This window comes from Mustela putorius, unplaced genomic scaffold (assembly GCF_011764305.1).
Source record: "Mustela putorius furo isolate JIRA1106 unplaced genomic scaffold, ASM1176430v1.1 tig00003909_pilon_pilon_pilon, whole genome shotgun sequence".
Taxonomy (NCBI): domain Eukaryota; kingdom Metazoa; phylum Chordata; class Mammalia; order Carnivora; family Mustelidae; genus Mustela; species Mustela putorius.
The window spans coordinates 14285790-14308390 of NW_025422057.1; the positions used below are offsets into that span (position 1 = coordinate 14285790).

A 22601-nucleotide genomic window follows, 5' to 3' on the forward strand; every position below is an offset into this window, starting at 1 on the left:
AGGAGGTTGGAAAGGTTAATTAAAAATGTAATGATCCCATTTGCTGAGACAGCACTATTCATCATCTAGCAGCAGCAAGCATGCGACTTGCATACCACTTACAGGAGGCATCTGATTTTTTTTTTTTTAGGTACAGATGGGGGTGGTGGACCCCAGGGTGCGCATTATGAAAATGGAGGGTTGATCAGGGTGAGCTTGGGGTGAGTGAGCACCGAGTGAGCCCATGACTAGTGGTTCACTTTGGGCACGGTCTTCATCAGACACAAGCGTTATTTCCCAATTCACAGGTCTTCAGCATAATTCAGTCACTGTGAACCCCAGAGACAACATGGGCATGGCTCGAGGCTCAGAATAGTTGTGTAACATAGGGGGGAAAAAAAAATCGAGGGAGGAGGAAATCCATCATGGTGTAATACAATATGCCTGGAACGGTGTGTGAAGACAAAATGGGCTCCAAAGGGGCAACATGTGCGTTTTAAATGTAATCTTTAGCACCCCATCTGGAAAAGGCCAAGCTCTTGAAGGATCGATTGTGAAGGTCGCAACCTGTGTGATCGGATTTGCCATCTGACACGCGTGGGTATCAGAAGACCGGACTGTAGATGTAAGCTTCCAGAAAAGCCTGTTCTACTCTGTGAAGATCTTGAAGCTTTTGCCCATTTGCTTATTTGCTGGAATAACACGTGAGAGGGATCCTATTAGGAGAAGAACGCTAGTTATGTTAACATGGTAATTAATCATGTCAGAAAGAAAGAGGAAACCGGTGGTGACTTCGCTTCTGCTGCCCAAAAGAAGAAAGACAGAAAGATTCCCAGAAATTGGCAGGCCTTCATAAACGTTCTCTCCACGCGCCTTATGAACCTTCTTCTTGATAACCCACATCATGCAGGCCATGCAGATTTTAATATATTTACTGTTTTATTCCACCTCATAATCTACAGCAATGGATTTCTAGTTGCTTCCATCTGTGTTTCCTCCTGAATCATTCTGACTCGTTAGCTACCTCCAGCATCTGCCAATAACGGTGGCATTTTCTAAGTATAAATCTAAGTGTAAGTAGTGAGGGGCTGTGGCCACAGTGATAGCCTCTTTGATTGGGGACAGTGTGAGGATTGTACTTGGAATAAAGGCAGTTCCTCGCTCCAAAGGAATTTAGAATGTGAAAGCTTCTTCTGGTGCATTATTCATGCCTGACACTTCCATGTCTCCCAGCGTTGGAGGGATGTTTTACATTCGCTCTGCCTGTAGGTCAGGGTTGGAAATGTTGGTCCATGTCCTCTTTGAAATAGCACATAGCCAAGAGCCCTGCACTTTCGAGCACCAGGTTTTGTGTGTGTGTTTTTTTTTTTTTAACATTGTGTTCCCGATCTTCAAGTTTTATCCTAAATACTTGATGTCATAATCAGAAAAGGCATTTCTTAAATTATAACTGTCAAATCAAAGAACCTTGAGGCACAAAGGGAACGTGGATATATCATCTCCCAAATGGGGAAACTGAGGTCCACCAGGGGAAAGCTGACTTGTTTGAAGACCATGGAATGACTGGACCACATTTAAAATCTGTGACTCTTAATTAATTCATTGTTTTTTTCAGCAACACCTGACCCTTTTATATTCCACAGCTCTGGGAGCTGGCCCTCCCTTCGCTATGCAGGTTTTACCTCATGTGCCCAAGAAAACAGGAAATAAGTCACATCAGATGTGAACACAGCCAAAGAGCCTCAGAATGATGATCGAGAAAAGCAGTACATAACCTGCAAAGTAACAGCATGGTTTTATCCAACTTTGGAAGGAAAAGCTGGTTCGGTGGCATTCTCCAGAACACAGGGCGAGGCTGATGCTGGAAAGGAGCTTCTCAGCCTCCACAGCCCACACACACACGCGTCCTCCCACAAGAAAAAAGGATTTCTAGTAAACAGCCTTCATTCTGAGAATACTCCCCATTCAGGCAGCATCCCAGACATTCTACCAAGTTAAAGAATGAATAACAGCAGATGGAGGGAGAGATTAGAGACGGAAGGGAGGAGGGGAAAGCAGCATTTTAGTGCCGAGCTCTAAAATGAGCTGTGGAGAGGATGGCACTCAGAGTTATGGCAAAGCTGTCCGGAAGCCTTCCCGCGCCGGCGAGGAGGCGCGTGTGCCCAGCCCATAAAACACAGGCGCGCTCCTGCTCCTCCCCGCGCCGTGTGAGCGGATGGTGAATTGGGTGTGACTCAAGTGGCCTAAATGGAATCCTTCTGCATGTTCCTCCCTCTGACCTGGAGTCCTCAATGTAGCATTTTGTGCGTGCACTGGGGGTGGGGGGTGTCTGTCAAATATAGATACGGGAATCAATCTTCTTACCAAGTGAAAACTCAACTCTTACTTACGTCTCCTATGATTTCAGGAGTGTTTAACCGGGAAAGGAGGCTCAGGGGTGCCAAGAGTTGCTCCATATCTTGTGCATGTTAAAATAAACTTTTTATTATAATAGGATTTATATGGATTGGGGCTATTTTTTTTTCCAGTTGTTTATTTGAATGTTTTCAAATGTGTGGAAAAAAATTCTACAGTTAACCCATCTAGATTCTATCATTAAATGAGAATACAGTTGCTTCGCTAAGTATCCATGTATCCATCCTTCTTTTGACCCATCACTACATTTTTAAAATGCAGATATCAGTATATTTTCTCTACATGCTTTAGCATACCTGTTAGTGACCAGTTCTTGATCCTTGCTTAATATTTATTCCTTTTGAGGTAAAATTGGTATATGTACAAACCTTAAGTGTACCATTCTGTGGGCATTGACTCAAACTTGTATCAGGATAGAAGTTACCGTCACTCCAGAAAGTTCCCTCTTGCCCCTTCCCAGCCAATTCCCCCCTCCAACCTCTAGAAGCAACCATTCTTCTGATGTTTTTCATCATAAATTGGGTTTTTCTGCCCTAGAAGTGAACATATATAGACTCATTCAGTGTGTACTCTTTGTGTAAGACTTTTGTTTTTTCCTTCAGTGTAGTTTTTTTTTTTTTAAGATTTTATTTATTTATTTGACAGACAGAGATCACAAGTAGGCAGAGAGGCAGGCAGAGAGAGAGGAGGAAGCAGGCTCCCCGCTGAGCAGAGAGCCCGATGCGGGGCTTGATACCAGAACCCTGGGATCATGACCTGAGCCAAAGGCAGAGGCTTTAACCCACTGAGCCACCCAGGCGCCCCCAGTGTAGTATTTTTAAAGATGTATCCATGCTATTGTGTGTATTTCGTAGTTCATGAGTTCTTATTTCTGAGTGGTATTCCACCGCACAAAGAGACCACAGCTTGTGTAGCTGTTTTCCTATTAATGGATATGTGAGCTGTTTTTCCAGTTTTGATTATTATCAATATAGTATAATTGTACTCTTATTCCTTTTTATGGGCATATATCCCCATGTCTCTTGGATGAATACCTAGAAGTGGAAATACTGGGTTATAGGGTAGTGGTATGCTTCCTTTTATTAAAAACCTGCCCAGTAGCTTCCCAAAATGATTGGACTGTTTTACACTCCCGCCAACAATGGAGAAGCTCAACATCTTTGAAAGTATTTGGGGTTGTCAGACTAATTTTAACCACTGTGGTGGGTGTATAGCACATCTCATTGTGGTTTTCTTTTCCATTTATTTGCCTGATAACTAGTGATCCTGAGTGCTTTTCATGTGCTTATTGGCCATTCATATATCTTCTTTTGTGGAGTGTCTGCTCACATGTTTCACCTACTTTTTAATTGGATTGTTTCTTATTGTTGAGTCTTGGGTATTCTACATATGTTTTAGATACTGGTCCTTTGTCAGATAGTGTTTTGCAATTACTTTCTTCTAGTCTGTGATTTGTCTGTTCCTTTTCTTCATTTTTTATCACTGTCTTTTGATGAGCTGAGCTTTTTAATTTTATTGGAATCTCACATACCAATTTTCTTCTTTTATGTTTTGGCTTTCTGTGGTCCTAAGAAATCTTCGCCTACTTCCAATATTATCTTTTTTTTTTCATTAAAAAAATGTGATTTTGACTTTTAGGTTTAAGTCTGTGATCCATCTTGTATTAATTTTTATGTATGGTGTGAAATAAGGGGTTTTGTTTTTATTTTTTTACATTGATTTTTAATCATTCTAATACTGTTAGATATTTTTTAGTGACTTTGTCAAAAAACAAATAACTCTAGGTGTGTGGGTGTATTTAAGCCAAGTTCTGTTTTATGTTCCATTTATTGACTTGTTGATGCCTGTGTTGTACCCCACTGTCTTGATGCGTACAGCTTTGTGGTAAATCTTGGGATCAGTATAAACTCCTTCAACTTTGTTGTTCTTCAGATTGCTCTGACTATGCTATGTCATTGGCATTTCCATATAAATTTTAGAATCTACTTGCCTATGTCAAAACATAGTATGATTTGAAGATAACTGGTATCTTAATGATACTGAGTTCTCTGATCCATGAACATGGTATCTATTTCCATTTATTTAGATCTTCCTTAATTTTATCAGCAGTGCTTTTTAGTTTTCAGTGTAGAGATCTTGCATGTCTTTTGTTCATTTTTAAGCACTCCTTTTTTGGTTCTCTTACAAATGAAATTATGTTTTTAAATTTTATTTCCTAAAACTCTGTTAATAGTTTAAAAAATGCAACTGGTTATTATAGATAATTTTATATCCTTTGACTTTGGTAAATACACTTACCGATTCTAATAGTTGTTTTGTAAATTATTTAAGATTTTCCAAGTCATCTGCAAATAGACATGTCATCCTTTCCAATCTCTACACCTTTTATTTCTTTTCATTGCTTAATTGCAATGGTTAGGGCCTCTAGTCCTAGTCCAACAGTGTTGACTACAGGTGGTAAGAGTGAATATCTTTCATCTGTTTCTAACATTATGGGGGAAAAGTCAATATTTCACTATTAATATGATTTTTATTTGTAGGTTTTTCATAAATGCCCTTAATCAGATTAAGGTTTTTTACTATTCTTAGATTGCTGAGCATTTTCTATTGTGGAAGGAGTGCTGAAATTCGTTGAACACTTTTTCTTTGTCCACATAAGCGGCCATATGGTTTTCTTCTTGTTAGTTAATATGATAAATTATGTTAATTTTTAAATATTAAACCAGCCTCACATTCTGAGATAAACCCAAGTTGAGCTTGGTACATTATCCTTTTAACATATTGCTAAATGCTATCTACCGAACTTTTTGAATCTACGTAAGGAATATTAGTCTGCAGTTTTCTTCTTTCGTCTTTACCAGGTTCTGCTTTTTGGGTAAGATTGGCCTCACATAAAAAGTCGGAAAAAGGGTCATGAGAATATTTTGTGTGAATGAGAATCAGAAACAAAAAGCGAGTCACACACTGACCTGTGTGCAGGACATCAATTCACTTGTTTTGTTTTGTTTTGTTTGCTTCTCTGAATGTTTCAGGTTGTGCATTCTGGATTTGTCACAGGCTCTGAAATAATGGTAAAGAGATGGTGCTCTGGCTGGGTTATGTATTGATGAAAACTGAATCAGCTGAAAGTGAGTTTGCTAAATGAAGTAAAATTTAAGCAGTTGGTTTGGACATAAAATAATTCATTCTATTCCCACTTTGTACAGAGCTTTTACTTTAAGATATCGCTTTTCTTTTTGGTAACATTAAGAAGGAAAAAATCATGGTGTATGTAGTTTTACCAACTTCAAAAAGGAAGCTGACATTATTGTAATAAAGCAGGAATACACTAGACCAATGTTTTTCTTTTAATTTTCTTAAGATATAATTAACAGACAGCTCTGTAGAAGTTTGAAATGTATGGCATCATGATTCGACTTATGTATATTGCAAAACGATAATCACAAGTTTAGTTAACATCTGTTACCTCCTATAGATACACAGAAAAAGAAAAAAATTGTCTTTGTGTATTTGATGAGAACTTTTAGGATTTATTTTCTTAGCAATTTTCAGATATAGCATGGAACATTGTTAACTATAGTCATCATGTTGTACATGACATTTCCCATTACATATGTACCTTTTTTTTTAAGATTTTATTTACTTGACATTTCCCATTACATATGTATCTTTTTTTTTTTTTAAGATTTTATTTACTTGACAGAGAGAAATCACAAGTAGGCAGAGAGGCAGGCAGAGAGAGAGGGGGGAGGAAGCAGGCTCCCCGCAGAGCAGAGAGCCCGATGTGGGGCTCGATCCCAGAACCCTGGGATCATGACCTGAGCCGAAGGCAGAGGCTTTAACCCACTGAGCCACCCAGGCGCCCCACATATGTATCTTATAACTCAGAGTCTGTACCTTTCGGCTACCTACATTCAGTTCACCTTCCCCTGCCTCTGGTGACTACAAAGCTGATTTTTTTTTTTTTCCTATGAGTTTGGTTTTTTTGATGGTGTGTGTGTGTGTGTGTGTTTAGATGCCACATAAAAGTGAGATCATACTGTATTTTTCTTTATCTGACTTTTGTTACTTATCATGGCAGGATTTCCTTTTTTACAGCTGAATATTATTCCATTGTGTGTATATACAGCCTGTTTTCTTTACCCATTTATCTACTGACAAACACTTCAGTTGTTTCCATGTCTTGCCTATTGTGAATAACATTTCAGTGAAAATAGGGGTTCAGATCTCTCTGACATAGTGATTTGGTTTCCTTCACATGTATGCCTAGAAGTGGAGTTGTTGGATCACATGATAGTTTTATTTTTGATTTTTCAAAGAAAGTCCACACCGTCTTTCATAATGGTTGTGTCAATTTACAATCCTACCTGCAGTGCCCAAGGTTCCCTTTTCCCCCGCACAATTTATTATTTCTTGGCTTGACATTAGCCCTTCTAACAGGTGTACTTTGATAGCTCAATGGGGTTTTGATATCCATTTCCTTGATGATTAGTGACGCTGAGCATCTTTTCAAGTACCTGTTGGCCATCGGAATATCTCCTTTGGCAAAATGTTTATTTAGGTTTTTTGCTCATTTTTAAATGGAATTATTACTATTATTATTATCATAATTATTACTTTGTTACTGAGTTGTCTGAGTTATTTATACATTTTGGATATTAACCCCCATCAGATATATGATTTGCAAATATTTTCTCTTATTTCATAGCCTGCCTTTTCATGGTATTAATGGTTTCCTTTGCTGTGCAGAAGATTTTTAGTTTGATATCATCCCCTTTGTTTATTTTTGATGTTGTTGCTTGTGTCATATCCCAAATTTCATTGCCAAGACCCATGTCAAGGAGCCTCTCTCCAGACCAATTTTTAAAAAAAAACTTATATATTATACAGATTACTTTAAGAAAGAAAAATAAATTTCCTTGACCTTATGTGTTTAATTTTATAATTTTTTACTATAATTTTATTTGACACATGAACATAGAACTATACACTTTTTTTTAAAAAGCTTTTATTTATTAATTTGACAGAGAGAAATTACAAGTAGACGGAGAGGCAGCCAGAGAAAGAGAGAGAGGGAAGCAGGCTCCCTGCTGAGCAGAGAGCCCGATGCGGGACTCGATCCCAGGACCCTGAGATCATGACCTGAGCCGAAGGCAGCGGCTTAGCCCACTGAGCCACCCAGGCGCCCCAGAACTATACACTTTTATTTTGTAATTTTACACAACTGTAAAAACAATACACACAAATTAAATAGGAACAGAACTTTGTAAACAATGAAATGCAAGTTAATGACATTCATGTAAGGGGTAAAATACCATTTTGTTGAAGCTAAATCAGGGCTTCCAATTGGGATAGACTCCTGTGTCAGCCTGAGTTTTCTGGAGTTGAGCAGGCCTGTGTTACTGGCTGTCATGTGATGACTTAATTCTTCCGCCATTTTCCTCCATCTGAACTTCTGTCAACTGTTTGTTCCTATATCACTGGCTACATCATTTAGGTGTTAGGTGCCTCTCTGCACCTCTATTCTTCCCTTTTTAGCTAGAGATCGTAAAACACCATTGAATACCAGGACAAGTGTAAATGCAGGCAGTAAAATTATGTTCCTGTATCTCGCCTGCAGGGCCTAATCCAGATGGTCCAGAATTTGGTCTTTGGTTATATTAATTTATTTTAGACTCTCATGAAAAATGGATAATTTAGAAATCTTCTGTGAAACTCTAGACCTTTGAGAATATAAACCACTGTTGTTGACGGGCCCAACAGCACAACATTAAAAGTCTCAAAAGAGGAAAAGACAGGAAGGGTTACCAAGGCCTGTAGGTCCTGGTGATGCCGTCCGGGCACATGGTGCCTATTTCATTTCTTGAGTGCAGAGGAGCTTGAGTGTGAAGGCAGAGGAGCCAGAGAGAAGCTGGTCTGGGAAGGTCGTGATGGAGAAAATGTACCAGGTGTGCTTGTTAAAGCAACAGGGATCTCTGCGGCCACTGGCTTCTTGTCCTGCTTACCCAAGAAGGGCTGCATGTCTTGTTTATTGCCTTCACATTAAATAGTTGGATTCAGATGTCATCGCAGAAACACGAACCTAAGGCATACTAGGGTACTGGATCGTGGTGCCAGGGTGTAATTGGGCGACTTCAGACTTTTGCATACTGGGCTTTCTTAAAGCAAGACACACCATCATGAAACAGGGGGTCTTTCTCGCTGCCTGAAATGTAGACTCTCTTTGTGTGCCCTTCACTTACTTACATTTAAGAAAAAAATTGTAGTGAGAAGATTTAACAGGAGATTTACCCTCTCAACAGATTTTTAAGTGTACAATACAGCAGCACTGGCGGTAGGCATGATGTTGGATGGCAGACTTCTAGAACTTACTCCTTTTGCGTAACTAAAGCTTGATGTGCCTTGAATAGAAACTCCCCACTTCTGCCTCCTCAAGCCCCGGCCATTAGCATTGTACTCTCCGTTGTCTGAGCTTGAGTGTTTTAGGAACCTCCTGTAAGTGGAGTCATATAGTAGTTATCCTCTTATGACTGGTTTATTTCATTTAGCATAATGCCCTCACGGTTCATCCTTGTCACACTGCTGGCAGGGTTGCCTTCTTTAAGGTTGGGGAATGTGCCATGTGCCCTTTGAATGTACACTAAGTGCACTGCCCTGTCTTTTGGATCCTTTCTCCTCTCTTAATCAGTTCTCTGGCCTCTTGTAATTTCCCAAATGCCTTCGTGGCCCCCACTGACCAGGGCACAAGGAGAATGAAAGGGCGTTCCAGAACCAAAGCAGGGGCCGAGACCTGAGCAGGAACTTAGTGGAAGGGTGTGGGGAAAACAATTCTCACAACTGAGCGAGGTTGTCTTCTACCTCTTTGCTGTCTCCAGAAGGTCACTGCTACACCTAATGATCAGTTTTCCATGGATCCCCTTATAACCAGGCCCTACAAGGTTTTTCCATCACTTCCCTCCTGTGAAAACACCTGTGTCATCATGTCAAGCTACATTAACCTTGTCTGCTCATCTTTTAACTTGTGGCATTGGGCCTGGGCCTGTCCGCCAGTCCGCTTGGCTGCTGCAGTGGGCCCTGCTTCCCCTGTGCTCTCTCTCCAGGCACAGTGGGCAGCATGGCAGTGGACAACCCTGTTTTCTCTGAGCACGAGCACAGAGAGCTTGGGTAGAAGGCAACATATGTTTTTTAAGATTCCTGAGGCCTATGGTTTGTAAGCCCATTGAAATCCTATCCAGAATCCTCGCTGAATTTTTCTAGTTTGCAGCCCTCAATACTCATGGATCCCACATATTGTATGTGGCAAGTTAAGTGGTAATTGAGGTTTGCAAATTTTCACGTAATGTATTCTGGTTTTCTTCCAATGGCCTGTGAGCTAGAACTTAAACACAAGTTCGCTGTAGTTACTTCTTCCTGTTTAGAGAGCCGGCGTAATATTTTGTCTTCTGGGCTCAAATAACCATGTAATTACTCTGTAATCATATAGTAATTAGCATGTACTATATGCATTTATTACATAATTATATTCCTGGAGGATTGCATGGCAATTATACTTAGATTCAGCATATCATTTTATATACTGTATAATGAACAAGTATATAATTTGTTGCCTTTTTCTTTTATCCTAATTTCAGTTTACCAACCAGGAGCTGGAAACGTGTTCTCCTGTTGCCTTGTTTATACCTCGTCAGGCAGGTGCCTCGGCTCCTTTGGCTCCTTTTGGCCTCACTCAGTACTACCTAATTATCCATCTAAGGGACTGCTAGGGGCTTGTGGGCTGCCCTGGGCTCCCAGCCTTTGCACTCCATATACTTTCTCCTTGTCACGAACTCATTACCTATTAGCTTCAAGACACAGAGCTGATCAGAGCTCCCAGCATCGCCCGGGACCCGGCCGAGCCTCAGGTAGAACAGAGCGAATGTGAGCCTCGGGGCCCCCCACCCTGGGGTCACGCCTGCCTTTCTCTCCTCTGCAGTGGAGCCCGTGCCCAAGGGGAACAACTGCCTGGACGCCGCCAAGGCCTGTAACCTCGACGACACCTGCAAGAAGTACCGGTCCGCCTACATCACCCCGTGCACCACCAGCATGTCCAACGAGGTTTGCAACCGGCGCAAGTGCCACAAGGCCCTGCGGCAGTTCTTTGACAAGGTCCCCGCCAAGCACAGCTACGGGATGCTCTTCTGCTCCTGCCGGGACATCGCGTGCACCGAGCGGCGGCGGCAGACCATCGTGCCCGTGTGCTCCTACGAGGAGAGGGAGAAGCCCAACTGCCTGAATTTGCAGGACTCCTGCAAGACGAATTACATCTGCAGGTAAGCAGGCGCTGGGGGCTGGGTGATGAAGGAGCTCGGCCGGGAGAACCTTTGCGGCTGCTTTCCTGGCCGAGCTCCTGTTTTCTGGGTTTCTACAGGGCGGCTGTTTGGGGCAGGGAAGCCAAGGGGAGGGCAGGCAGTGGAGCCTGCTGGCCAGAAACAGACCTCGACCCTCGGCCCCAGGTTCTTCCAGAGCTAGTCAGGCGTTTTTAATGAGGGATGTTCCCGTCTTTAACTGGGGAATGCTTTGAGGGGTGCTTAGTAAGCACAGAGGGTCACCTGAGGCCAGGTGAGCGTGAAAACTCACGCCCACTCAGCAAACTCACGCCCACTCAGCAAACTCTGGGCTGCTGCTGGGATCTTAGGGGTTAACTCAGTTGGTGGTGGGGGGGAGTGGCAAATAGAGAGGCTCTTGACAGTCAAGGTCTAAGCCTGGGAGAGACCATCGCGAGAGCCTGAGCTGTGTCCATCCCTGAAAAGAACTTCCAGAATGCCTCGGGCCATTCAGTCATCCCCGTGGCCAAGGAAGGTGGGCACCCTCCCACTCCGCTCCCAGCGGAAACCCTGCTAAGCCTGGCCCTGTTGTTGAAAACTGTGGCTTCCTTTGCCTTTTTGGCCATTTTTTAAAAATGTATTTTAATTTTTGAAGGAATCCATGAACATACTCTCCATGGTTGTTATTTGTTGTTGTTGTTGTTTTGTTTTGTTTTGTTTTAAGGAATATAGAGTTAGGTAGCTGATCCCTTTCACTCTGCACCCACTTTCCACCAACTGTCACTGTCAATAATTTGATGGGTGTCCTTCTAAATCTTGGGGTTGAATTTAGTTGCTGATGGAAGCAAGCCGATTCTGATCAGCAGAGACCAAGTCCTTGTAGCCTGAGGTGATGAGCTTGCTGCTCCCAGACACGGGGGCGGGATCCCCGGCTGGAGGTTCAGAGGGGGCACCATTTTGACAACAGCTGTGTTTTGTCCCCGGGGCAGGGCCAGGAGCCTTCGAACGCCTTCTCTGACCAAATCCTGTGCACTCCATGAGTGTTTACAGGCGGACAAACAGAGGAGGGTATGACTATATGCTCGTTGGCTTATAGGCTCCCCATTTCTAAAGAGCAGAGAGCAAGGGTGAAATGTTATATTCTGAAGGTTCTGGTGAGCTGAGTAGAGCTGACAATGGCATCCCATTCTTTCCTTAAACTAGTTCTAACGGACCAAAGAAAATGAAAAGTCCTCGTTATCTGTAGAATTCTCGCATGCTCAAGATTTTTCTGGAAATAATGTCCCTCCACCTTTTTTTAAAGTTCTCAGCAGGTGACTTGCTATATGAGATAGAATGCAGATGGGCAGTTGTGTCCTGGGAGGAGTCAGGTGTTCCTACAGTGGAGTTTCTCCAAGGGCTCGCACCCTCTTGGACCTCTGTTTCCGTGGGATCTTCTTAGGTACGGGCTAGAAGCAGGGGCAGCTTGCTGGAAGGATGAGGCAGGACCCCACGCATCCAGAACTTGGGGAAGCTGATCAACCAGAGACTAGAAGAACCATTCGCTGGAAGTGAATGCGGTTGAGGAGTGGGACGGGGAGAGGCCTAGGGGCAGGCCAGGAAGGGAGCAGATGTACTGAAGAGCCCTCCTGTGAAGACCCCTGGATTTGAAACTCAAGTTCCTGGTGCCCCGTTAGTCTAAGAGCAGAAGAGATCCCTCTTCTAGGAGCAGGACTGAGTTTCTAGGATCTTCCCTGGCTTTTTGGTAGATGTTGTCCTCTTCATTGATGGGTCCAAACCAGGCGGCCTCAAGATAGGAAGTTGTACAGTGGGGGGAATGGAGTGATGTGTGAGGCCGCTGAACAGCGGACGGGGGCTGGGAGAGGTGAAGGAGCCTCTCCTTTCTCTTCTCAGGAGGTTGGTCTTGCACACAAGCTGCGGAGGAGGTCTGAGACAGCTCCTGTATGGGCTGAGAGCCGACCCTGAGCAGTTCATCGGCGTTACTGCAAAACAGAGACTCCTGGGGGCGTCCAAGTGGCTTAGTCAGTTACGTGTCCAACTCTTGATTTCGGCTCAGGTCATGATCTCAGGGTTGTGGGATGGAGCTGTGTGTCAGGCTCTGTGCTCACCCTGGCGTCTGCTGGAGATTCTCTCTCTCCCTCTGCCCCTCCCCTTTCTCTAAATAAGTAAATAAAACCTTTAAAGAATCCTTGGAAGGTTGGTGTAGATTCGCTAAGTCAGGTTGGTATTTTGCTGAGATGTAGTGAGAAGTAGCTGAGAGATGGGGAGCTTGCGGTATTCTGGGGGGGATGGCAGGGGGAGTGTGCAGGTAACAGGGTGATTTGGGTGCTATTTGGGGCTCAGACTGACCCTCTAGGAAGGGTCCAGGAATTATTTGTGCTGACACAGCCTCCGTGGCAGAATGGCATCAGCTGATGGTGCAGAAATGTCCTGGGGGAAGCACAGGACAGTCCTGCCTGATAAGAACTGTGCCTGGTCACACCAAGGCAGGGATGTGGTGACCACAGCTGCCACGCAGCGGAGGGCAGGTGCACATGACTCGAAAGGTGTTTGGAAATCCCGATTCTGCACCACGCAGGGGTGCTCCCAAGTGAGATCTGTCTCAGCGGAATTGAAGGGTTTTATACCCTGTGCTGAGACTTCCTGGGAAAGTAAACCAGCACCTTCCCCAGTGGTACCCATCGGTGAGGGATTTAGACTGTAAGTTCTTTCCAGGGCCTGGACGTATTACTCAGGATGACCTCCTCCCTGACAGATGTGGTAAATGTAATTTCAGCTGCCGGGTAGGCTCAGGGTGTTTTCGTTCATCATATTTTATTAATCTTGTATTTAATCCTATCCCTTTTATTCCGTCCCTCCTCCGTCCATCCTGGGGAGGCCCTTGGGGTGCCTGCTTCCCCGGGCAGCAGCTGGGATTCCGGAGTTGGGGCCCCAGCGGGGTTCACATAACAGGTGCTCCGACGCGTACCCACCCAGAGACCGGGAGGTGTCGCAGAGGGGATGACCGAGGCCCTGATCTGAGTCTTCCAAAGGGCAAGGGACAGCAAGAAGAAACATTGCTTCCTAAAAACAGTTTTCTTCGAAAGCTCACCCTTTCAGACACCCCCCTCCATCTCGGCACCAGCAGCCATCACAGAGCTGCCTCGGCTCATTAAACCTCCCCTTGCACTTGCTGGTTTCCTGGTCGCGGCACACGGGTTCCTCCATCAGTGTCCAGCCGCCCCTGGGCAAAACCTGTCTCTCTCCTGCCTTATGCCTTCCCACAGAAGAGAGGTAGCGCTAGTCTCCCCTTTTGACTTTGTTTTCTTTTCTCCTTTCCCTTGTAGAGAAGCTGACTGGTTCCTTTCCTCTTGGGGGGCTTGGGGCCTCCAAGCTTGTCTATAGAACAGCAAATGCAGAGGTATTTTGAGGAGGATGTGATGAAATGTAAAAGGCACACATTCTTCCCCTGAAGCACAGCGTCTCCCTTGCCAGTCGTCCCTCTGGTTGCTTTCCTTAGTGCCTGGAAGGATGTCAGGACTGGGTTTGGCCATAAAGGAGGCATCATCCTTTATTCCTGCAGGTTGTTCCAGATGCATAATTTAAACCTCCGCCTTACCTCCTTTCCCCCCGAAGTCTGATAATCCAAAATAAACTCTACACTTGCTCACCGGCTCTGGGTGCTCAAATATGTTCATCTCTCCTTTATTTTTCTAACTAAAAAAGATGCCTCAGCTCAATTTTATTACCAAGAGGTCTGGCATCTTCCTCTGGAGTATGCCCCCTTCTGTTCTCAGCTAAGAGCAACAGAGTTCTACTCCAAAACCCCTTCTGCTTCCCATGCCAGGCCGAGAGTGAGCTGGAGGCTGTGGACCAGCTACCTGCCTGTGGCTTTAGGTGCTGCCTCATGGTGTCGCTGTTGAGAACAACCCAGAGGGTTCTTGGTTTGTGGGCGGGGCCCTTCTTGGCCATTCTGCACCAGGGCAACCTTGGGCACCGGAGTAATTTCGTTCATGCTCAGTGTGGAGCTGCTGTTTCCCAAAGCAGGACGTGTTGCCCTAGGGGTGGAGCCCTAAGACGTTCCAGCCAGAGCCCGCCCACCAGCTAAGACTTCTGCTTTACTGGCGGTACCTTCCAAAGTGGCCATTGCAGCGTTGCATCTCCTTTCTTTCTTCCTTCCTTCGTCCTCTTTCCTTCCTCCTTTAAAAAAAAATTTATTATGGTGAGAGCACTTGTCATGCCATCTGCCCTCTGACCGCACGGTCTGGCGTTGTCATCTGTAGGCACAGGGGTGTGCAGCAGATCACTAGAACTCATTTATCTTGCATAACTGAAATTTGTATACACGAATTAGCGGCTCCTTGCTTCCCCTCCCCCACCTCTCAGCAACTGTGATACGGTTTTGGCTTCTATAGGTTGGATGGTTTTAGATACCTCGTGTAAGTGAGATCATGCAGTATTTGTCCTTCTGTGACTGGCTTATTTCCCTTAGCATAAATTCCTCCAGGTTCATCTCTGTTGTCTCCTATTGTGGAAATTCTTCCTTTTTAAGGAAACAGTGCTTGGTCAGGGATATCTCGTTACTTCTGGAAGGATTCTGATAATGCTGAACCTCAAAAGAGAAGATATCAGGGCCTCTGTGCCCTCTGTCCCCCATCCACTTGCTTGTCCTGGTGCTTTGGCTCCGTGTACCCCAGAGTTTCCAGGAATGCTGACTTTGATCAGGTCACCAAGTAGATGATTCTACCTGTTCCTGGGGACTGAGGATGCTACAGTTGCATCCTGGAGACCCATTTTTTTGTTGTATTTAGTTCTGTTTGTTTTTAGCAGAACCAGGAAGGTCTCTCTGATACAGCCTCAGAAGAACCGCTATGTGATTTTCAAAAATCCTGCTGTAGCAGGTGGAGAGCACCATTCTCCACCCTGGGCCCAACTCTGTTACGCTTAGAGGAAATGTGTTGTTGTTAATTTATTAACTGGGCAGTTGAGAAACACATCACAAAACTATCCAACAGATTTCTGCTCCACTAACTTAGTCTGACAGATGTTAGTGAACCTTTAAAAAGTGAGGAGCGGGCACCTGGGTGGCTCAGTGGGTTAAGCCACTGCCTTTGGCTCAGATCATGATCTCAGGGTCCTGGGATCGAGCCCCACATCGGGCTCTCTGCTCAGCAGGGAGCCTGCTTCCCTCTCTCTCTCTCTGCCTGCCTCTCTGCCTACTTGTGATCTCTGTCAAATAAATGAATAAAATCTTTAAAAATAAAACAAAAAAATTAAAAAAAAAAAAGTGAGGAGCATTTCCTTTGCCTAGAATCAGATCCCTTCCACGCAGTAAACTGTGGATCTTAGAGATCAAGGACATCTCCTCCATGGCTTGGGCTGCATTCCTGAGTTGCAAACTGGGTTCTTCTATATTACTATATCTGGGCTTGTCTCAACATGTGGCAAACACAGGGAGAAAATGGCTCAGAGGATAATTAATGCCTAAAACTAGATGGGTAGATTAATTTGGCACTTAATTTTATTTTACGCTGATTCATTCACAAATGGAAATCAGCAATTAGACAATGCAAACTTTTGAACCATGGAAAGAAAGGTTCGGGAATATGAGAAAATACAAGTAAAACATTTTCCAGTTCATTTGAGCAGTTTTTACTTCAAATGATTACATGGGAGTCTTTAGCCATGCATCTGGAGTGGTGAACGGCTGCGTTTTTGATGTGTCCCACCTACATGAGCGGCCCGCCACCCAGACTGTGTGCTGGAACCTGCCCCCTGGCCAAGACTCTTGAGGGGGGAGGTCTTGTGTGCAGGCAACATCAGGATCCTGAGAGAAGAGCCAGGCTGTCCTCTGACCTCTGCTGCTGCTGCCTTTGAGTGCAGCAAGGGGAAGAACGTGCTTCTACTCGGGTCCTCCAGGCCCCAGCCCCTGCCCCTGCCCCGGGCCTGTGCACCCTTGAGGTAGGCCGGAAGTCCACACCGGAAGCGGAAGCGGTGTCAGAGCTCATAGGGGTAACCTGAAGGGTGAATCAGAGAGAACCCACTACAGCTTGCGCAATCCTGTCACCTCGTATCTCTTTCCTTATCTCTCCTTGGGCAGAGGCGGGTGTGGGGCCATTTGTCTGCTCCTGCTGGAGTCTGTCACTAAAAAAATGCCGGTCTAGATTTATACCACATCCTGTCTCTCTCCTTCCGCCCCTTCCCGGTGCCTCCCAGAGCTTAGAGTCTCTGCCTCACCTTCTTCCACCTTCCCTCACCTGCCCACGTCCTCACCAGTGTCGCTGTTGCCTCTCTCGGCCCGAGACAGAAAGAGTCAGAGACTTTATATTTGCACATTCTGTCAGTTACCAGAGCTGCAGGGACAGATGGAGTCTTGGTTCCAGAACTGTGTATGACCGTCTTCGAGGATGAAGGTGGGCAGAAGAAGGATGGAATGGAGTCTGCCCGGGAAGCCCAAAGGGAGAGACCATATTTCTTCAGGGGGCGAGGTGTCACAGTGGAGGGTCTCAGGAGCCAAGGGCCTCAGTGGGTGAGAAGCAGGGAAAGTCCAGCAGAAGAAAGGTGCTGGGTTTAGGGAGGTTGCTGTGGTGGAGGTGGGAGTAGGGGCCTGAAGACCATCCTGGAGAGAGAAGCGTATGTGTGATAACAAGACAAGAGATTGGGAGCCTCCAGGGCCATGTTGAAGTATTGACTTTATCCACGGAAGCTTTAGGAAGGAAGAAAGACATGACCAGCTGGGCCTCAGAGGGCTCCCAGGAGGCAGTGTGGAGGGGGATCAGCTTGGGGAGAGTCCCGGAGGCAGGTGGGAGGTTCTTATGGTGGAGCGGGATGGGAGATGAACCAGGAGGAGAAGGTGACAGTTGGGAAGCGTGAGGCACCCTAGAAAGGAGAGTTTACTGAGAGTGCCTGGCATGGGCAGAGGCTACCGTGGGTCTCTCCAGCCTGGTGACCAGGCAGAGATGATGGCGTTAGTAGCCAGGACGGGGAACAGGAGAAGGAGGAACAGACTTGTCTCTAGGGTTGGAGGGGTGGGAAGAGGACGTGAATTGTTTGGGCCCTGCCGTGTTTGCGGGCTGTGTTCTTTGGGACTCTTGGTTTCATGAGAGAAACCTAGCTTAAGTAGCTAGGCCAGAAGAGGGGGCTTGTATTAACTCAGGCCTGGGGAGGCAGGGTAATTGGTCACGGCCAAGATGCCAGGCACAGTGTCACCGGAGCTACACTGTCACCTCGCTGCTCCTTCTGCTGCCTTCTCATCCTGTTTCTCAGTGAATGCTGCCCCCAGAGCTGCAAGGCACCTACCCTGTCACCTCATAATCAAAGACGGACTCTTCCCCACTATAACCTGTTAGAAAAATCCTGCACAAGGACTTTGAGTGGCCTTGGCTATGGCATGTGCTCATCCCTGGATGAGCCACTGAGGTGAGAAGGAATGTATATTTTGGCTTAATTGAAGCCAGAGTTGGCAGAGTCTACTACCAGAGTCAGAGGAGACATGCTGGGCTCAGAAAAACAACATGGGATCTGTGGTGCACGAGGATGTCCATGTTCCACATGGAGAGGGAAGGCTTGTGCAGAGAGGCCCTCAGAGGTAAAGGCACAGTCCCCAAAGCTGAGGGGAGAATAGAATTTTAGGAAGAAAATCATGGTGAGCACAGGTGTCAGTCACTCAGAGGGGGAAAAGGAGTAGAACTCAGAATGACACTGATTTTAGCACATAGGAAATCTGTCCATCCATGCGACCGACCACCCACCCATCAGGCCATCCCTGTATGCATCTACTCACCTATCTGTCCATCTACCCACCTATCTGTCCATCCATCCAGCCATCCGCCCATCCACCCATTATCTGCCCACCCCATCTGTCCATCTCTCCATCCGCCCATCCATCCATTTGTGCATCTACCATCTACCCATAAAGATGTCTCTCCATCCATGCATCCACCTACGTCTGTCCATCCTTCCATCCATCTGTCCATCCATCCATCCAGCTGGCCTTCAGTTATTGTGCCAGGAGTAAAGACTCAGCTTCTCATCTATAGGGCAGAGAGGAAGGCAGGCACCGAGAGTCATTGCAGCCTGGTGTGGTAGTCTGTGCTCAGAGGGGACAAAGTGCTATGGGAGAACAGAGGTGAGAACAGCCACCTCAGCAGTGTGGGTCAGCATGGCTTCCTGGAGAAGCTGCCTCTGAGCTGGGCTGGAGGGATGAGCAGCCCTGGAGAGAGAGGCTTGGTGGTCATGGGACAGAGGCCTGGGCCCGTGGGTGTGAGGAAGGCGTGGGATGTCAACAACAACCTACTCACCAGGCTTTGATGACGAGCAGCACTGGACACAGCACACAAGGTGGTCTCCGAGCAGCCCAGCTGCCCTGCAGGGACAGGCGGTGGGCGAGGAGCCCCGGGATTGGTTCCTCCCTGGTTCAGCCAGGTCTTGCTAACTCAGAAACCTGGTTTCTGTCCTTTTTTCCAAATGATTGTCTTTCCTGACAAGAATACAATGTTCTCACACTGTTCAGCCTTACGGTCTTCAGTTCCAGACAGGCGGAATGATGATCCCGGCCAGCCTCTGAATCCAGACGCACTTCATGGCTCAGTAGCTAAGACAGCACCAGTTTTAAAGACCGCTTTCGCAGACAGTTAGGACATAATGTCCGTCTTTGCATCATTTAAAAAAAAAACTACTCAGGTAATACATGCTCATTAAGTTCTTTATCTAATTTCCTTTTGAGCACTCACTGATTATTACAGAGTGGTTTCTCTGTGACAGCTTAGTGATGACAAAACTGTTTCTACAAATAAGAAAAAACCCTCGTGGACCACACTGGTTTACTCTGATCATTATTATTATTATTATTATTATTATTATTATTAACTCAGTCATTCACTAGGAGCACATTTACTGAGCACAGTCTATTTGACCTCAAGGGTTCTGGACATGTAAGTCATGTGCCCCTCACCCAGCAGCTCCCGCTTCCCCGGTTGGGCTCCATAACTCCCTGACAGCAGTCATGGGAGTTCAGGGTCCTCAACCCTCACCTACCCCAAGGCAGCAGAAATCGGGAACCTGGCTGTGTATCTCATGGGAGATGAATTCTTTGCTGTCACGGAGTGACAACAAGCTCTAAATAATCCACGGTTATGTCACCAGGTTGGGGTCATCCAGGTGTTTGCCCGCCTACCTTCTCCCTGCCCTGAGGCCATGTCATTAATCAGAGGAAAACCTCCATTTTCTGAATTGCATCTTGACCACAGCATGGGTAAAAGGGGGGGAGGGTAGATGAGAGATGTGGACTCATTCCTGAAAGTGCTGACGTGGGGGGCCCAAGATGGCCGACGCCTTGTCCAAGACTGCCGGCCGCGGAGAGAGACCCAGCTGATCCCCTGCTCCTCTGTGCAGTCTGCTGCTCTGCCCAGCTGCCATGTCACATGCTAAGACCAAAGTTCACTGACAAATAAACTGGCTTCCTCCTCAAGTCATCCTAATCCCAACCACATAGAGTCTATGATGTCTTCTTGTTTTTAATTCCAAAGGAAGGTGTTGTTTCGATTTCCTGCAGCTCCTTTTGCAAATGAGTTTTATCCACTGGACAAAAAAATGGGAAAAGGGGGGACCTCAGTATTCCGGAGGAGCAGCCCTCTCATCCAGACCAATAACTTTTGGGGGCCAGGGGCATCCCATGCTGACCAGCATGCTGGCCCCAAGAAGCCGACTTTTCCCTCTCCATACTTGCCCTTTACCGGAGACAAGATTAGGGTTGACAGAAGGACCTATAGCCCATGGCCCAGAGCAGTCTCATTTTGGTAGGAGGAGATCTGCCCCTTCAGTTGTGGGGTAGCTCTTGTGCAGCGCTTGGGCCAGGCTGTCACAGCCAGGCTGGGAGTCTTGCTCCAGCCAAGAGGCCCCAGACCCCTACTCAGGCATTACCCTAAGTTAGGTATCCCACAGTCACGTTGGCATTTACATTTCTATGGAGTATTTCCAATTCAGTGAATGGGAAATTGCTCTGTAATTTCCAAAAGCAATTAATTATGCAGAAAATTTTGCATCCAAGGAAAACAAGAATTTGTGCAAAGTTCCACTCCAGGCTGAAGTTGGGACTTTTCTTCTCCTTCCCCTGTGGTTGTCAGTGTTGTTGGTGAATGAGGTGGGCTTGAGTGGGCACCCTGGTTGTGCTGGTTCTAGGAAGCGGGCGGCTGGAGGCCTCAGTCTGGTGTTTGTAAAGGAAGCTGAGGATTCCATTCTTCCCAGGGCAGCTCTAGGGACTAAGGGAGGTATCTATGCAAAGGCATCAACACCGTGCCTACCGCCTAACACCGCAAACACTCAATAAATGATATCTGTCACTCTTTGCATGTAAGCTGTTATCCTAAAGGATAAAGAAGCTTAAATCCCCGATGTAATGTACCCTTCCCCTTTAAAGGCAGAGACCTTTAAAGTAGGCTTGGTGGGTGGAGGGGGTAGATTCTTTGCTTTACACTTCTGTGCACCCACAGCATTAAGCAGTGCGTGGAAATGTCAACAGCGTTATGTGAGACCATGTTGCTAAGCTTGACACGTCACCGTCTTTCCAGTGTTGCACCGTTCGAGAAAAGTGGGGGCCAGAGGCGGGGGCGGACCGAGTCCAGAGGTCTTTGGAGCATGTGTCATCTCAAGAACATTCCTGTCGCGAATGGACAATTATTGGCATGCAAAGATAACCCAGTAAGACATGAACGGAGGTGGCCACGAGATTGTTCAGCCTGACGTGCTAAATTCACTATTGTTGAAACTGAATAGGCAGTGGGGGGACCCCTGGCAGCCTCTCGGGGCACGTGCTGCTTCAGTGACCCGGAGTAACTGTGAATAAAGGGTTCTCAGAGGGGCTTGGGTCTGAGTCAGTGATGTGAGCGATGCAGCAAAGGGCGGTGACTGACTCAGGGCCACTGAGACCGGTCCCTCCTGTCCTCTGGCTGGTTCTGTGCTGTGAATCATTCCATCAGCCCATTAGGAGGCTAGCCACAGCCGGGGGCAGAGTGGCTCGTGGTGCAGGACTCCGGAGCCCAGAATCTGCGGAGCCGGGGACAGCGTGACAGGAAGGCAGGGATAACAGTGATGGTGATGAGAAGGATGATGAGGAGAGTGACATTTGTGTGACATTTATGGTGTGCCAGGCCCTGTGCTGAGCCCTTCACCGCAGCTCCTGAAGCGGGGCTGTCACTAGCTCCTACTCTGTCTCATGGATGAGGAGGTCACCCAGGTGGAGGCAGTGACGAGAGCCCAGAGGGTCTGTGGGCGCCAGAGCCCAGGTTCTGTGTACGCTCTGCTGCCTGTCTCTGGTGCGAAGTGGGTGCCTCTTGCAAGCAGCCTACAGAATTTTTCCTGAGCCGCTCAGCGTGTGTGGAGTTGGATACCTGAGGGGACTCTGTTTTCACAATCGATTCCTCTTAAAACAAAAATTTTGGACAAGAGACCTTTGGATCTCATCCAGATAGAGCTCAAGTGCCCCTCACAAAACACATTTCACTTCTCGTTCTGGTTTCAGGACTCGTTTACACTCTTAAAAGTACTGAGAATCCCAAGAGGTTTTTGTTGGGGGCAGGGGACAGATCTAACTGACACGATATTGAGAATCAAAGGTGAAGAAAGGGTTACATATTTAGTTCTTCATTTAAAAATAACATCAAGGGAAAAAATAACACTGAGAAGCCCATTACATGTTACTCAAAATAACAGAAATATTTTTATTGAAAATCACTATATTTACAAAACAAAAAATATAAGGTGAAATATGGCATTGTTTTCGACTTTTCCAGTCTAGTGTCTGCCTATAAAACACCTGGGGTCTTCTACTCGCTTAGGCTTTCAGTTGGTTGCAGTATCCCACATCGGGTGGCTTCTGGAAAAACAGGGTCCTCCAGTGAGAGCATGGGAGACAGAAAGGTAAATCAG

At 46.1% G+C, this 22601-nt stretch overlaps 1 protein-coding gene across 6 annotated transcripts in view; it reads left to right on the forward strand.

Moving 5' to 3' along the window:
• The window catches only part of GFRA1 (GDNF family receptor alpha 1), a 210421-nt gene that overhangs the window by 133134 nt on the left and 54686 nt on the right, over window positions 1–22601 (forward strand). For all 6 annotated transcript variants that reach the window (XM_004751864.3, XM_004751868.3, XM_004751867.3 and 3 more), the window contains one exon: window positions 10367–10703. In XM_004751864.3, the coding sequence (XP_004751921.1) occupies window positions 10367–10703 (337 nt within the window). The remainder of the gene's footprint in view (window positions 1–10366; window positions 10704–22601) is intronic.